This window comes from Diadema setosum, chromosome 7 (assembly GCF_964275005.1).
Source record: "Diadema setosum chromosome 7, eeDiaSeto1, whole genome shotgun sequence".
Classification (NCBI taxonomy): Eukaryota; Metazoa; Echinodermata; class Echinoidea; order Diadematoida; family Diadematidae; genus Diadema; species Diadema setosum.
In genome coordinates this window covers 31,443,862-31,461,986 of record NC_092691.1, presented here as the reverse complement: position 1 = coordinate 31,461,986, position 18,125 = coordinate 31,443,862, and the positions used below count along the sequence as shown (strand labels likewise).

At 38.3% G+C, this 18,125-nt stretch overlaps 1 protein-coding gene across 1 annotated transcript in view; it reads left to right on the top strand.

The window, feature by feature from the left end:
* LOC140230751 (uncharacterized) overlaps positions 1 to 17,508 on the top strand; it is a 57,574-nt gene extending 40,066 nt beyond the window's left edge. The window contains exons 13-17 of the mRNA XM_072310888.1: positions 7,548 to 7,646; positions 12,522 to 12,611; positions 13,763 to 13,961; positions 15,867 to 15,989; positions 17,209 to 17,508. Of these exons, the coding sequence (XP_072166989.1) occupies positions 7,548 to 7,646; positions 12,522 to 12,611; positions 13,763 to 13,961; positions 15,867 to 15,989; positions 17,209 to 17,273 (576 nt within the window). The 3' untranslated portion in view covers positions 17,274 to 17,508. The remainder of the gene's footprint in view (positions 1 to 7,547; positions 7,647 to 12,521; positions 12,612 to 13,762; positions 13,962 to 15,866; positions 15,990 to 17,208) is intronic.
* Positions 17,509 to 18,125: the final 617 nt, after the last annotated feature.

Genomic DNA, 18,125 nt, shown 5'->3' with positions numbered 1-18,125 from the left:
TTTTTAAATACCGTTGATCTGCTGTATTTTTGGTTTGTGGCAGAGCGGGTTATCAGAGTGCGACGTAATTCCCCCCGATTAAATTTCCTGTTGGCAATAGTGCCCATCATCCGTGTCCAATGAGCAGAAAAAGGTCGGCTGGTATAGTAAGAGTTTCAAACCGCTCCTTCTTCTTCCCTGTCTGTTCCTACTTCCATGCATCAATTGATTCCATTGGCAGACACGGTCGCATTTCTACTGTGTCTTAATGGTGTTTTGGGTTCTGCACCGTCACGCAATGGGAGATACTTTAAAACTTTCGCAGGTTATGTTGCTGCAAGATAGTCATTTTACCTCCCGCCGCAAAAGGAGAGAGAGAACCCCCCCCCCCCCAAAAAAAAAAAAAGAAAAAAAAGAAAGAAAAAGAGAATATATCGTCGGTTGAGAATGATAAGGGCGTTAAGTGACCACAAAACCCATAGTGTTCGAGACGATTTAAAGCCCTTCTCATTCTCAACAGACGATATATATATATATATATATATATATATTTTTTTTTTTTTTTTTTTTTTTTTGTGGTTGCGCGCGCCCGGTGGCTGCCCGCCAGCAGAGCTTTTAATTCTTCGCTTATTTCTCCTATTGTAAGTTTTTCATTGAGTGTGTATTGTATTCTATCTTTGAATGTTTGTCTTCAAGCACTTGCTGGACAAATTGTAGTGATTTTTGTACAGTTTTTGCGCATTTACAGTGGATTGATTTTTCAGTACAGCTACAGTGTATACAGTACAGACAGCCACAGCCATTTTATAATTGCTATAGGCTTCACTGCACTTGATTCTGTGTGGTTCACTCTCACTGACACAATGTTACCATTGGCATTGCATTCTTTAGTATTTGTTGCCCTTCTTTTGTGTAATAGCACTCAGCTATCACAGACCTATTGTCGTATGTGTGCTACCCAGCCTGGTATGTCCCATGGCTCTGCTTCTGTACAACCAAATGGCAAGTACATTGGGAGCCCCATACTGTACTACTCCAATACTGTATCAACTTATCGTGTAAAGTTGCTTATATGTGGGGACATTAACCCGAATCCAGGCCCTTCTGAAGATGTGTCTGATTTTATAACTTTTGGCACACGCAATTTTAGGGTTCGATATTCTAGTGAGCTTCTTCACTCATACAAATGTGGCAATAAATCCCCAAAATGGTGTGAAGAAAACAAGGAAGTATGGAGGAGTATTCTGTCCCTGGGTATCGGTCGGAGGTCGAAGACACATCGAGGGAAAAGAGGAGGTTATGACAAATTTAGTGACCATCTTAGATTGTGTACAATCAATGCCCGATCCCTTTGTAATAAGTCAACAATTTTTCAAGATTTTGTTGTTGATAACAAGTTTGATATAGTTGCAGTGACTGAGACTTGGCTGACTCCATTAGATGATGCAGCCATCGCAGATCTCACTCCACCCGGTTTTGTATTTCTGCACCAGCCCAGAGCCTCCAGGCGTGGTGGAGGTGTTGGGTCAGATCACCATTTAAGTTTTGAATCTATGTCAGCCGTGGTCTCTAACAACACTACTAGTCTTGAGATTGTAGTTATGTACAGACCACCAGGATATCGTTCTTTTTCATCTTTTATTGATGAGTTCTCGGATTTGTTAGATGAAAAGTTGTATAAGTTATCTTCTCTCGTAATCACAGGAGATCTTAATATACACTTAGATAAGCTCTCATCCCAGTACACGCAGAAGTTCAACGACCTCGTCGATGGCCATGGACTCCGCCAGTTGGTGACTACACCTACACATGATCATGGCCATATTCTCGACGTCATCTTGGTACGGCAATCTGACAGACTGCTATTTTCTAACACACGAGTTATTCCCGGCATCTCCGACCATTCCGCCGTAACCTGCTTGTTTCGTTTTAACAAGCCAGAGAGGAATGATGCTACGTTCTCATCTCGCAACATAAAAGGCATCAACAGGACTGATTTCGCCAACGATGTGTCTGACAGTAGCATTTTGTCCTTGTCAACAGCCGACGTTGATGGTGCTGTGACCCGCTACAATTCAGAACTCAGCAGGTTACTGGACATTCACGCACCATCCAAGACTCGGAAAGTCAAGTCTCATCAGTACAGTCCCTGGTATGACTCTGGTATCTCTGAAGCAAAGGAAAAGCGGCGACGACTTGAGAGGAGATGGCGCAACAATGGAAAGCTGCAGACAGACAGAACGTTGTTCTGTGATCAGAGAGACCGAGTAAACTACCTTGTGTCCAGAGCCAAACGCATCTATCACACCAGACTCATCGAAAACTGCGGAGATGACCATAAGAAGCTTTTCAACGTCGCCAGTCGACTTTTGGACCGCAAACAGTCATCTCCATTGCCTAAACATGTCGATGGCTGTGCCATGGCTGAAACTTTTAGTCAGTTTTTTCATTCGAAAGTTGAAAAAATCCAGATAATTTCAATTGTAATGTTGTACTACCTGAATCTGAACCTGTCACCTCTTCCACACTGGAAACCTTCCAACATACAACTACTGATGAAATACTTCTCCTTCTTCGTAAATTGCCTCTTAATTCCTGTCCACTGGATCCGGTTCCAACCATTCTCTTGAAGGACTGCGCACCCACGTTTGCCCCGATTATTTTTCAAATTGTTAACCTCAGTATTGAGCAAGCAAGCGTACCCTCATCTTTAAAGAAAGGTCTGATCCGTCCTTTACTGAAAAAACCTTCATTGGATAAGGAATCAATGACAAGTTATCGTCCTGTATGCAATCTTTCATTTTTGTTCAAGATTTTAGAGAGAGTTGTGTTTTCGAGACTCTCAGACTATATGCTGGAACATGGTCTATTCGATCCTTTACAGTCGGCTTATCGCCCTCACCATAGTGTGGAGACCCTTTTGATGAATGTTTCTAGTTATATTTTAAGGGAAATGGATTCCGGATCCGTCACAGCAATGGTTTTGTTGGATCTGTCTTCGGCCTTCGACACTGTAGATCACAGAATTCTTGTCAATACACTTACAAGTTTGGGTATCCAGGGACAGGCTCTCGATTGGTTTAAATCATACCTATCACACCATTCACAGTCTGTTCTTTTGAATGGTGTCACATCGTCCTTAAAGCCATAAGGCTGTGGTGTACCTCAAGGCTATGTTGGCAGGCCCATCCTTTTTTCTATCTATTTGATCGGTCTGCGGAAAATATTTCAAAGTCATTCTGTTCGGTATCATCTATATGCAGACGACATACAAGTTTTTGTATCTTTTCCACCGCATCAAATCCAAGCATCTCATGCACTGCGCTGTCTAGAAAATTGCATCATTGATATTGATGCTTGGATGAGGTCTAACTCATTGCTTCTAAACCACAGCAAGTGTGAATTTATCCTTTTTGGTTCTAAATATCACTTGAATAAGTTGGATATTGATTCTATTTCGATTGTAGGTAATGATATCCCTCTCTCATGTCGCAATCTGGGTGTTATGCTTGACTCTCACATGGCTATGTCTGATCAAATCACCAACATTTCTAAATCAGTCCGTTATCAATTGCGCAATATTGGTTTTATTCGCAAGTATTTGACTCGCTCTGCCACGGAAAAACTTGTTCATGCACTTATTTCTTCACGCCTTGGTTTCGGTAATGGTTTGTTTTTCAATCTACCAAACTCACAAATTGCCCAATTACAAAAGCTACAAAATGCCGCTGCACGTATTGTTTCTTTGTCAAGTAATCGCAGTCATATCACACCTATCCTGAAGAGTCTTCATTGGTTGCCTGTACAGGAGCGTATTCGGTTTAAGATACTTCTTTTGGTTTATGACATTATTGAGGGAACAGCTCCTGATTACAATATTTGTTTGTTTCGTCAATACCAACCTTCACGAACTCTTCGATCCTCAACTTCAGGTCTCTTACATATTCCGCTTTCTAGGAAATCTTGGGGGGAACGAACTTTCGCTCACGCTGGACCAACACTGTGGAATTCACTTCCTCGTGAACTGAAAGACTCAAGCTCTATAACATCTTTCAGGAGTAATTTAAAATCGTATTTGTTTAGCAGTGCATTTTGAAGACCAGTGCCTTTTGAAGACAGACTTTCATGTCTTTTTTTTCCTCTGCTTCTTCATCTTCTTCTATTACGGTGATGTACTTGTATCTTCAGTCTGTTTGCTTTGATGTACAATTGTAAAGCGCCTTGAGCATTTAATCAAAGTGGAGAACGGCGCTATAGAAATTGTATGTATGTATGTATGTATTATTATTATTATTATTAAATATATATATATATATATATATATATATATATATATACAGTGTATATATATATATATATATATATATATATATATATATATATATAATCTCTTCCACAATGTAAGCAACAAACAAGGCTACCGCGTAATGGCGAGAGTGAAGACTTTTAGAAAGAAAACACAACTTACAAACACCACAAATTATCCCTCGAAGCGTTCCAGTAAAAACAACAACAGAAACAAAAAAAGGCAAAATTCAAATTTAAAGCGTGCAAATCATTTGCTGACGTTTGATGAGCGAATATACACTGTTCTTGCCTTCTACGGAAAAGACAAATACGGCAAAACAGAATGAAACAAAGTCAGTAAAAAAAGCACAATGATAAAGCAATGACTGAAGGAGCTTGCAGGAAATTCAAAGATTTTGTATTTTTTTTTTATTTCCTACTCTTTTTTTTTTTCTGTTCTACGTCAAACATTGTGACTTCATCCTTCCGTTTAGATAGAAATGTCAATATTGTGAGATATTCTCGTCGATATTTCGTCTTATGTTGCCGACGGCAGTACTCCCATCTCCCGGGGTTCAATGCGTCAAATTACTAAATCTAGCGACAGGATCCAATCAGACATGGCTATAGCAAAAGCCCAACTGTCCTCTAAGGTGCTCGTCAGGAGAGCCTGAATGATGACACTTTTTCAGTCGCATTAACCGCATCTAAAAATCCCCTGACCTCGGGATAAACTAAAAAAGAAAAGAAAATTGCAATATCGACTCCCTCCCCCCCCCCCCGTTATTCTTCTTTTTTTTTTTCCAGCTTTGTGAATGACATGAAGTCCACTGGCCAATTTTGGGCAAGTTCTGTGTGCCGGCAGCCACGTTTACGGTTGATCAGTATATCGACGAAGATTAATTACGGATGTCCTTGCCCGAAGGAATGCAGGACATTGACGGAGCTAAATGAATAATTTGATGGACACCATGACTTTTCCCATATTAGTGTCATTGTCACGACAAGCGACGCTGTAAACGAATAACACCAATTTTGGAGGAATACAAATAGGAGGGAGATAGACAAATATATAGATAAAATATATAAGTACAAGGATAGGTAGATTGGTTGCATATGGGGAGAAAGAGAGAGAAGTATAATAGCAGAGAGAGAATTAGAAGGGAAAACAATAACTCTAATACGTAATCCTCTGCGTATGTTGTATCGATTGGAATTTCATATCCTGTATATTACGATTATGCTTCAAAATGTCAAGATTACTTCCAATCAAATAAAAGCACTGATAATACAAAGAACAAATCTTTCTTATTGCAAACGATTAAATGTCACTCGCCAAAACCAGGCAGCTGGGTGACGTAAACAACTTTTTTTTTTTTCATGGCCCATGAGGGGACATATACACGGAAAACAAAACAAAACAAATAAACAACAAAATTAATGTTAAAAAAACCCCATGAAATCTAAAATCACTCCCATAACTTTTATCAAATGAGATCATTGTTTTATTTGGCAGGATGAGCATTTTTTACCTTTAAAAATCAATCATTTTTACATGGCAGTGCTTTCGAATACGTTTTCCTTATGCACACGGCCGAGAGATTTTGAAATCATCCTTTCAAACGATGCGTATAGTCAAAGTTATAACCACACAATGGTTATAATTTTTTAAAGAACCTGATGTGGTCCCCCGAGCTATGCACCGACGACGGCGATTTGACAAGGCAATAAGCCAGATCGTAATTTGCTCATGTGCACATTGTGCAAATGACCTTTCTTTTTTTCCTTAGGTGATTAGGCTCTTCACATATTTTCAAAGCGACACAATGCACAAGCTCGCCCGAAGTATACTAATTTATGGAATTTATGTTCAAACATGCGTAGACCATGTGACCAGAATGGTCTGTTATTTCACACTCGGGGAAGCATTCATTTCATTGTTTTGCATTGAATACATTCACAATTTTTTTTTTATCAATATTGTCAAATACTAGGCTTTAATGAACACTTTGTTGCTGTCAGTTGGATGTGCTAGTGAGCACCATTTATATGAATCACATGAACATTCAGTACATAATTAATGTTATCTCAATGAATATAAAAACTAATCATGCCTGTTGTTACGAATGACCTATTTCTGCTCATGCGCCTAGTGGAACTAACGAAGGCTTATCCAGGTCATGTGATCACGTGACTCAAGCTTGCTACGTATTATTACAGATATTTCCTTAAAGTAAGACCAAGAAAAATGAAGGAGTGGTGAAACATTGGGTATTTGTTCAAGCATTGTTTCCCTTCCATAAACTGACTTCAGCTCAGTGGTAGTGCCACCTCATGCCCGGTAAACAGTTACACGGCTGGTGACGCGGTTTCAAATCCCAGTCTAGCTCCTTCCTTCTCACTTGGTCACTCATAATAGTACAGACATGACAGATCGAGCATACTATAAAAAAAGAAAAAAATATACATAGATATTGCCTTTTTAGAAGTGTACTATAACACTTTACCCCAAGAAATTGTATCTTAAAGAGATGGTATAGTTTTGCTTCAGATGGAGAATTCAGGTTGTAACTCTTTGTGAGATAACTAGAAACCATTTATAAAAGATATTAAAGAGCATACAAGTCTAAGAGGAACCAAAGCTTGTTTAATGAAAATCGGTTTTGAAGTGGCTGAGATATCCAAAAACAAAGAGGTCCTAAATGTGGGACCCACGTGTTATCAGGACTAGCCTGTTTTGCTTTGTTGTTGTTGCTTTTATATATATATATATATATATATAGCCAATTTTCATCAAGTAAATTCTGAATTCCTCTCGAATTGTACGATCTTTGATATTTCGTATAAGTGGTTTCTTATTATCTCACAAAGAGTTAAAGCCTTAATCACCAACTTTAATGACCAAAACTATACTATCCATTTAAACTCCCAAGGGAATAACAAGTGTTACATTAAAGCAATAGACAATGCATTATGTTCTGTTAGATTATGTGGTCTACAATAATTCATATCTTCATTCTAGCTCCGCTGGCAACCAGTCAAAGTCTGGCTTTATATTACCTGACGTGATGTCACTGCTCGCAATATAACGGTTTCGATCCTCCCTGCTTTTAATAGTCACGAAAGTGCATTATCACCAATCACCGACCAATTCTAGTACTGCATGAAGACCGTTTGATATCAGCAATTTATTCATGTTCAATTATCATCTAATGTGCGTGCAGTGAGATACAGCATGTTACGCTTGACGTCATAACAACTCTCTCCTTTCTCTCATCCAGAAACGACGTACAGCCCTCCATGAGGCGACGGAGAACGGGATGGTGGATATCGCCGAACTCTTGCTTGTAGCGGGTATCAATCTCCACGTCCAGGACAAGGTATAGTATATATATATATATATATATATATATATATATATATATGTATATATATGTACAAAATATATATGATACATAATCATGTAATATTTTCCCTTCATTATGTGCACAGAAAAAAACATTTGTAGACGATGTGCATGGGCACTAGGAAATATTATGCAAATTAGAAAAACATGTACAGTGTACATTGAAGTATAACGATCAACACACAACATACGTTTAAGAGTATGTGAGTGTGTGCGTGCTGTGCGTGTGTGTGAGTGTGAGTGTGTGTGTCTGAGTCTGTGTGTGTATGTTTTAAATTGGCTTTTGTCGTTTTTGTGAGAGATTTTCTTTTTAAATTGAATGGTTCTCTTGGGACATGTCAAATTAAGTTTTAAAAAATGTTTCATATTTCTTGATGCTGAATCACTTTGTAAACCAACAACAACAACAACTAAGCAGCATCCTGAACAATGGGATGAATAATGGTTTGTAATATTGCATCAAAGCTCAAATAAAAAAAAAACACACACACAAACAAACATACTTAAGTGTTAAACACTTGACAAACGTCAGAAACTCACGGAAATGTCTTCTTCCCCCAGACCCTAACTGGAGTAAAAAAAAAAATTACTCTCTATTAATGTATGTATGTAGGTACTCTTGTATGAATAATATATATATATATATATATATATATATATATATATATATATATATATATAATATATATGTGTGTGTCTGTGTGTGTGTGTGTCTGTGTATGTTTGTACACTGTAAAAACATGGGTGTTAGATTTAACACCACGGGTGTTAAATCTAACACCGATCAAACTTCAATAAAGGACCACACCCACAGGTGTTAAAAATGCACTGTGATGGTGTTGAAAAGTGTTCACCTGACACTTCGTGGTGTTAATTTGACATTGTACCAGGTGTTATTTTGACACTGCACTGGTGTTAATTAAAAAATGACACCACATGGTGTTGATTTGATACTTGTTGGTGTTAATATCAATGGTTTAACACCCGTCCAGCTTCAATAAGGGACCACACCAGCTGGTGTTACTTTGGTGTAAAATTATTTTCACATTTTTTCAAAAATCTAGTATTTTAATGTAAAATTCTTGATCGTCTTGTTTAAATTAAAAATCAACAAGAAGTGCAGTTACTAAGAAACTCTTCAAAAAACAGTTTAAAATTTGGAAATGACACCCGGGGGTGTTAATTTAACACCATAAATGAGCACCGAAAATTTAACACCAGCTCGGTGTTCACTATTTAACACCGGACTTTTTGCAGTGTACCTATTTATGAATGAATAAGTCGGCCTGTGTATGTGTGTATGTATCTCTGTAGTTCATAATTATCCAAATAAAATAAAAAATTATACAATGACCACACCGTTCTTCGATTTTATATTCCCCACCCGGTGACATAATCATTCGAGACTAAAGTGGTTAGGTGCGACTTTAGAAGTAACCGTCAGTGTGAGGTGAATATTGTGTCGAGTACATTCACATCTTCTGTAGATGGGAGATGAAATGGAATGACGAACTGATGACTTTACCAGCCTATGAATGAAAGACAGATCCTCTGGTGCAGGAAATCAGACATTGAAGAAAGGATGACCAAGAGCGGGATTACGTAATCACAAGTGATATGATGCAGAGAGCCTTCTTTCGTTGTTTTCCTTTGTTGTTTGATAAACTTCAATAAAAAGGTGATGATCATCATCATACACACATTAAGGCGATCCAATGAAATTGTTAAACGAAAATGAAAAAGTGGTGGCAAAATTGCGTATGAAATTCGTCATATTCACAAAGAACAAATCTTTTCTTGAGTTTCTACATGCAAAAAGTTCAGTTAGAAGTGACGAATTGTAGACAAGACGAATAAAGACCCACAGACGGAAAGAGTTTAGGGAGGGGGAAGACTGGAGGTGGAAAAATAAGTCCCATTTGACTGTCTGTCTGTCCGTTAAGTGGGCACATTACGTGCAGCCAATGACAAATAGAACGTTCTTTTTTTTTCCCTTACTCGTTTATGGGCATTTAATGTTGCGTTGAACGCACTTCGCAGTTGGGCGTTGAACTTGTCTAAAGGGACGTGTAGTGCATGGCCACTAATAATGGGGCACCGTGCCTTCGCTTGACTGTGGGGCGAGGCTTCTCATAGATCTAATATGATCTCTCAATTTTCTACCATATACTTCTCTTCATCTTTTAAGTTTGTTGTGCATGGTAAGGAAAGGAGAGGTCAAAACTAATCACATTTTGTTCTTTTACAGTCTGTCCCTCCCACCCCCTCTCTCTACCCCCTTTATAATCCATCTGCTGATGTTATTAAGTATTGCCTTCTGAGCTTACGGGAGACCCTTAATCCGCTCGTCTCCAAATTCAATGATTTCGAGACTCTGCACTTCCAAATCAGTAGACAACAAAACGCCTCGTCAGCCTACATATGTCAGATTTGGTTGGAGTATAGGCAAATGCCTGATGTTTCGTCTATTACAATTTGCATTTCCAATGTTCATTGTTCTGTGACCCGTTCCTAGCACTGCTTTTTCTTGAAGGTTGGTGTTTTGTTTTGTTTTGTTTTATCTTGTCTTGTTTTGATTTGATATTTGCAGCATTGACTGCAGCTTTTCAGAAATTCTGGTTCATGTTTAAACTGCACTGGGAACATAAACGATGAAAAGGAATGAACGGAATGATTAAAAGTTGTGATAAGCATACCCCCCCCCCAAAAAAAAAAAAATATATGGTAATGATATTGGTCTGACAATCCTGGTGATGATGCTAGTGAGGAACAAGACCGAATAAAGTGCCAATTACAGTATTGTTTACAATAATTAGAGCAGCTATTTCTCAAATGATTAAAAGTGGAGGATGATAGCGCATGAAATGAAGCATACGTGTGAAATACATCTGAGCATATAGAGCGAGTTTTTCCGATATTCTGGCACTATGATCGCTCAATAAAAGTGAAAGCGATCCGTTGAGGCAACATTTCGGGAAATGAGAAAGTATGGGAGTTGGATGTAATGGGGCTCCTTAGAGAAGAGAGAGAGAGAGAAAGAGAGAGAAGGAGAGAGAGAAAGAGGGGGAGGGACTGATGGTATTTAATGAAAGGAAAGATGCGCGCGTGTCTATGGTAACGTGTCTCCTGAGTGATGGGGGTTCGGGAGATGAAGTAGAGTCAGGATTATGGCGGGGTACCGTATTGGTATTGCTTATCACCCATGCGGGTCTCTTGAATTCCCTGATGACGCTTATCAATAGCAAATACCATCCAACAATCCAGGAAAGACGTGACGTGGATATTCCGAAAAGTGCAAAACATTCGAAACTTATAGGAAAGGAGAGAAAGTTTTATTCCTTTTTTTTTTTGGTTAATTCTCCTCGTTTTATTTTGATGCCAGAGTATTAGGGATATTAGCAGACTGTCGGCATTTTGGAGAAACTCGAGATTTTGAGTGGTTGAGTAAGTTGATATTACTTAAAAGAATTGTGTGGGTTTTTTTTTTTTTGAACATTGAGAAAGTGCAAGTTGTAATAATCCATGGAATATTTTGACATTTGATTGCTTTTTTTTCCATGTCATGATGAATGGTTGATGCTTTTGTTTTAGTTTTTTGACCAAAGGCTCCGTCTACTATTAACTTGAACGAGTACCAACACGTGATCTGATTTTCTCATCAGATCTGCAGTTTGTTTGATGTGCTTGTGTTTTTTCATACAACAACCTAAATACACACCCACACATTCCCTTCTTGTCTTTCTCTTATATTTATATATTACAATTTGTATATATATATATATTGTATTTGTATATATATATATATATATATATATATATACATACATATGTATGCATTTCGATTGATAGATAGATATACCTATGTATGAATAATTATGTACATTATACATAAATGGTACACACACATTATATAAATACATTTTGTACATATGTAAACACAGACACGTACACATCCATGGTTCACAACACAACCCAGACGAAATGTTTCCTTTTTTGTAAGGAATAAATGCCGATAAAATGGGAGAAAAAAAAGGAATGAATAATCATTTTTTTCTTCCTCCTTGACTTGCACTCTATTTCCATGTCTCAGAGTGACGCGGCAACCTTGTGATGTAGACTTAGCGATGATCGCACGTTTCTAGGTCACAAGTAACGCTTTAAGTTGACAACCTCGTGGTGTGCAATCTATGTGATTAGCTTTAATCAATTCAGAAATACCATAGATTACAGTTTTCTTCTTGAGCTGCAGCGAGCCAATTTCCGTTTAAAATTCCCTAAAGTCTGTCTGTTCCCTGCGCTGTTCTCACTTCTGTCCTTTCGTACATGAAGTCTTGTGGAATTAAAAACGAACAAACAAACAAACAAGCAAACAAACCAAAAGAAAAAAAGAAAAAAATAGAAGCTTATGGCATGTACTATAAGATCATTGACCGCCTCTTACGGTTCTTAAGTACATTCGTGCATCAAGACGACAGATCATATTATGATTGTCGCATTTTATTCATGGTTGTATTGGCGATGAAGTTGGCGAGTTCACTTTACACGTTGGCTGAATAAACATCTAGAGAGAAACAACAAGAAGAAAGCATACCACACATCTTCCAGGATTTCAATTTTGTCCGTGTCAAACAATGTGGCAGTCCAAGTTCAGGTGTACCACGTTCTTGATATGACGACGTTTGTCATTTTCAGAGGTAATTTGGTGAAGTTATGTGCTTGGTAAAACACTAATACTCTTTTATAAAGATTGGCTTACTGCATCTACACTCTGTGTGTCACTTGTAATACTCGGCAGCTCCTTGGAATGATTTGCGTTTTCTTTTTCGTTTTCTTTTTTAATTTAAAACAGACGGGCAAAACGGCGCTGTCGATGGCCGCCCGGGCAGATAACATTACCATCGTCGATATGATAATAAAAGCCGACAGGTATTGGCTGAAGGTAAATAGTGTCCGTCTTTCATGTAGCATAGAAGAACACGGTGGAAAGATTAGTTTGACCAAGAGTAGTTTGATTGCTTTTACGATAATAAGAGGAATGTTTATTATCTCATTTTTTAGATATACACCTTGAAGAAAAATGGAAAGTCGGTTACCTTGTGTTATACATGAAGCGGGAATCAGAGAGAATATAGCTAACCTTTCGTGGTAGTCCTATAAGGCAATCTTTGATCAAACCATTTCAGTTTTATGGAGAATTTTTAAATTCAATTAGTTTATATGTTTTCATTTTACAATCTTTGTGAGATCAAAAATTATCTTTGATGTGATTGATATGACATGCCAAGCGTGGATACCATAAATTGAAGTGTACATCATCATCTTTATTCCGGTGTGGAAATTGAATACTTCAGAAGTACACTGCAATCATCTACAAACAATTCTATTCAGTCATCCATCACAAAACTTTATTTGAAATAGATTGATCTAATGAAAAAAAAAATGTTTTACGGCAGGTATATCTCTTTGCATCTTGAAACTACCTTTCGAATGTAGTTTCTTTATGCGACCATCATATTATTCCATTTGCTCTTCTTTTTTTTTTTGCGTTCTTCATTTATGTACCATAATGATTTTTTTTTTTTGTACGTTCACTGATCTTTTTATTTATTTTTCTCCAATCACGTTATATATTTGGCTTCAAGAGTCTTTGTATATTTACCTGCCTTACATGTTACCTGAACAGAGGAAATTTTTATGATTTTACGCTCTTGGGTGGCTGAAAGATGAACTTGCGACCAACGCCAGCCGCTAACTGAGATTCAAATTAATTTAAACTCAATTACAAAGCAAGCTTTCCATCGCAGATACAGAAAACATAAAAACATCGAATATCGAATTCATGGTATACGTGCATACAGAACAAAATCTCTCTCTCTATCTCTCTCTATCTCAAAAAGATGAAAAAGTGCTTACTTTGTACTATATCCATTCTCCCATGGGATGACATCACGAGCAAATACTTTGCAAGCAGAAAAAAAGATAATTTTGTTCAATTAAGTTTGAAGGACCGTAAAGTAACCAGAACTTGTATGTAGGGCAAACCGGTGATAATCTGTTTGAAAATCAATTATTATCGCTGAAAAACAACAGCACAAACGGCGGCCTGGGGATATCAGGAACTTGGACGTGCTCCAATTCCGGAAGGAGAAACCGGAGATCCGTGAGCAAATGAGACCAATCTGTTACAAGCTGACCCACAAGCAGCTGACGAAGGAGGAAAGTACGCGCCTCTTCTACTTCTGGGGATTCAAGCCGGAGCATATGGCGGCCATCGAGATGCAATACACAGGTGAGCGGACTGGCCGCGGTTACTGATCCTGAGTTGGTTACTTCTACTAATCCTAAAACCTGCTGTAATTTAGTAAACATCTTGTAATAAAATAATGAATAATTTTGAATACCCACTTTACAGGCTACCAAAACTACTGCAATGTTTCTTTTTCGATTTATGTCCAGTTAGGTTTTTATGTACACATTCATTGATTCTCCGCATTTTGATTTACTGGTGCCAGCCTGGAACATCCACTGATTTCAATTTATATATTTGTTGAATTGATTTACTTCAGTTTTTATTTTGTGTTATCTCATGAATTATTCCTCTGTAAATACATGTACTGTGAATACCCACCGATCTCAATATATTTCGTCGCTGAATTGAATTACCTGACTTATTACTTCGTTATCGCGTGAATTTCTTTTCTGTAAATGCCAATACTGTAAATTGGATCTATTCACTCATCGTCTTATCATGTTTTGATTTTGATTATTCTCTATGTAAAATTCATTCATGGTTGCCCCCATCCCCAACGAGGGTACCAATGGATACTATTAAGATTATCATTGCCACTGTCATTTTCATTGGTCATTGGAGGGGACTGCTAAAAGCAGTTCCATCCCATTTTTTCGGCATTTATCGCGAAATTTACAAAATTGTTTTACTGTTCATAGTTTGTTTTTCATTCCGTTGTTGTGTTATTATGTAATAATAATAATAATAATAATTGTTTTGGATATAAACTCCAAATTTTATTGTCCAAGAATGGAAATTCATTTTGCCCAATTGATCGTGGGCCCGGCAGCCACTGAGCAGCGCCAGATCGACGTTGCTCTAACCTTTTCAACTGTTGAACGGCAAACAAGGTAGCAGCAACTCCCATCTTTTAACGTCTTTTGGTATGACGCGGCCGGGGATTGAACCCACGACCTCCCGATTGTGAGGGCAGCCGCTCTACTCACTGAACCAACACATCGGTGTATTCAAATGTTGTAATCATATGTGTTTGAAATGAAACAAAACGAAATGAAATGAAAATATCGTTGTCGCTGATGCTGCCCGCGGATCGCATGCAGAGAAGATCCGTTCTATGTTCTCGGAAACGGTCACGTATAGGCCTGTGTGTAATAGACAAACCGTTTCTCACGAATATCCCTTTTAAAGTCTATAGGGAAGAAACGGCATCATTTACCTTAGGTTATGTCACAGTTGTAACATATAGATGGACAATTCTTGCTGGGTCATTAACCAAACTTGAATGCTACATTATTTCTATGTAACGGCGAATACGCAGGTTATTCAGATTTACTCTTTATGAAAAAAAAAAGTCGACAGGAGCCTGGAGTCTCTGTTCATTATATTTGAACAAGGCGTTGAATGAAGCTATTCTCAAATGGCGCGTTTGCTTGCCGAGCGGCAGGCGTTCGACAGCTGCTCCGTTCGCCGGTTGGCTCAACGGAATGCTAGGGAAACGTCAACTCGTTTTCTTTTACCGAAGCATGAACATATTCCGCACAACCCTTAAAAATTTCCAGTTCGCAAAGACAGTTTAAACTCGCGTACAAACGATGACAATCGGACATTTACTGGGCATGCATTGATCCCCCTTTGACAGGGTACGTAATATTTTTGCACCAGATTATATTCATTATAATTCTGTAGCAACCCTGTAACAACCGACATATCCGTATTATGACACCCTTGCTTCAAAGAGTCGCCCCTATGATAGCACATCGAAGACCCCCTGCCATTAACGAACCGGCTCGTGATGCGGCCCAGAGGAGTTGTGGGTCATTGTCTTGTGGAGAATATTTCTTTTTTACGATAGTTCAAGTGACAAGCGTGTCTTGCATACTTTTGACTCCACCAGCGATAAATCCTCACCCCTCATGCCCATGCCCCAATCTCTATGTGATGCAGGCAAGCAGAGCTGGAAGGCCCATGGTTACCGGATGATGTTGATATGGCTCCACGGACTGGAAGACAACCCTCTGAAGGAGCTTTACGAGGGGCTCATCAACATCGACTGCAAGAAGCTGGCCGGTAAGACACCATGATAACAGCAAACCCACAAGAAAGTGCCTTGAGATGAGTTCAACAAGCTAAGTAAACTGGAAAATATATGGCTTATCATTTCTTGCCAGGTTTTTCTTCCGAAGATACCACATATAAATCACTGAAAAGTAGAAACAATTTGTCTTGCATAAAAAAATATCCTAATTTTCTACCTCGTTTCGGTCATTCCCCGAATAAAGTGAGAGACAATATAATTATATTTTCTTCATGTGGGCCTAATTGTGTCAAAACTACTTTTAACATCATTGAAACCTCTTGAAGTAATCTTCGCTCTCTATGAAGGTCGCCATTATAATTCTTATTTTAATTTTCTTCTGTCTTTTCACTCTGCGCATTGGCAAGGGACAATCATGTAGATAACTGTTAGACTTACTCCTGGATGAGTTTGATGATAGTGATCGATGTCACTGTGCAATCTCAATTGAAATAACAACTAATAACTTCAATCTGAAGTCTTCATGGAAATTGTTTGAGATCAAATGGTCGATGATTTTTACATTATCAAACAAATAATGCTGAGGTAGATTGCACAACCGTAATGTTCTTACATACTGTATATACCGTCGACTTCCTTTGACCTTAAAGTGAGTACCTTGAACTCTACAAATTCATTGAAGATCGTACAGATGATAACAGTGAATGTAATCCAATCCAGCAGAGTTAAAGATAAAACGGACAGAAGGAAAAGGAGAGAGAAAAAGATGAAGGGATACGACAAGCAATAATCACTATATCACAAAGTCAAAGGTGTTAATGTATTCCGTTCCCCAGTGAGCGTATACCTCGTCCTTAAAACAAATTCCCCGAGGTCAGTGCCCTTGTAATGCCGAAACCAGATGTGGTGCAGCCACGTTCCATCAGTCTGAATTTTATAAGAGGTCTGAACACCGCTTCATGCAATATGCATGTGAAAACAATCAAGACCTGTCCGCACCAATCTCGTTTCCAGAATTGACCAACCCACCGGCCTGTAACATCCGAGTGACTCGGCCTGCACTTGAATTAATTCCCCTCGTTTCATCTCACCGAAAAAAAAAGACAAAAAGCTTTCCATAAAAGTGAATTCGACTTCTCCAATATTCTACGATCATATCTATCATTCACTGTTAGTGTTTTCTGACAAATGAGGTCTTGCATGGAAGTTTGTTTCTTCCTTCTCCCGAACCCTTGTTGTTTTTGGTCACAGAACAAATACGAGCCAAGGAAAACAAGCGGGCAGAGGCGAACGATTCAAACTGCAACCTGTCGTGACGAACAATTGATGGTTGATGAATATCAATAGCCAGGCCGACAACCATCGACCAAAGGAATTCAGAGATCCAAAGGAACATCACGGAATATGCTATGCCATCACTGAAATGAAAGTGTCACCAGCTTGTGATGTCAGCAGATAGAATGGAACGTGGAATCAAATATGAAGCGGACTCCCCCTTCCACAAACAGATGGAAATACCTTGTTTTTTCATAGACAAGTTAACGGATGAGATGGAGGAGAAGAAGATTTCTACGAATAAGAGAGTTGACAGAGGACTGGAAGATCAAAATGAAAATGAACTGTGCGAAACTGAGAGAATATTAATTAATGGACTGCTAAATTGATATATAAAGGTGTAAAACAGCCTCATTGATGGACGTAGTTTGCATAGACGGAGACTGCAAAAAAGGCTGTACATGTATTAGAAAAAATGGAGAAAAGAGGAATACAGGATATACTTTAAAGGAACTCCGTTCGTACTTTCGAACATGAACTTAACTTATTCAGCCATACTATGCCGATGGCGAATTTTACTTCACTATTGTAAGGTATTGAGGAATTGAGGAATGCACCAACGATGAACTGCAATCTCTTGAAAGGAGAATGCTATCATGCACTTTATTGTGTCAAACTTGACCAAAATTTGACAAACTTCCAACAGTTGATTGGTGCAGCAATTTTGTTACATTACTGTCTTCCACTTGACTGCCTGTTATACACAATCCGAATTTTGTGATGTGAAAATATATTCTCGGCAGATATATATATATATATATGCATTTGGATATATTACATAGTATCGATACCCTGTCCATTGATAGTACAATGTATTTATTTATAGGCTCATG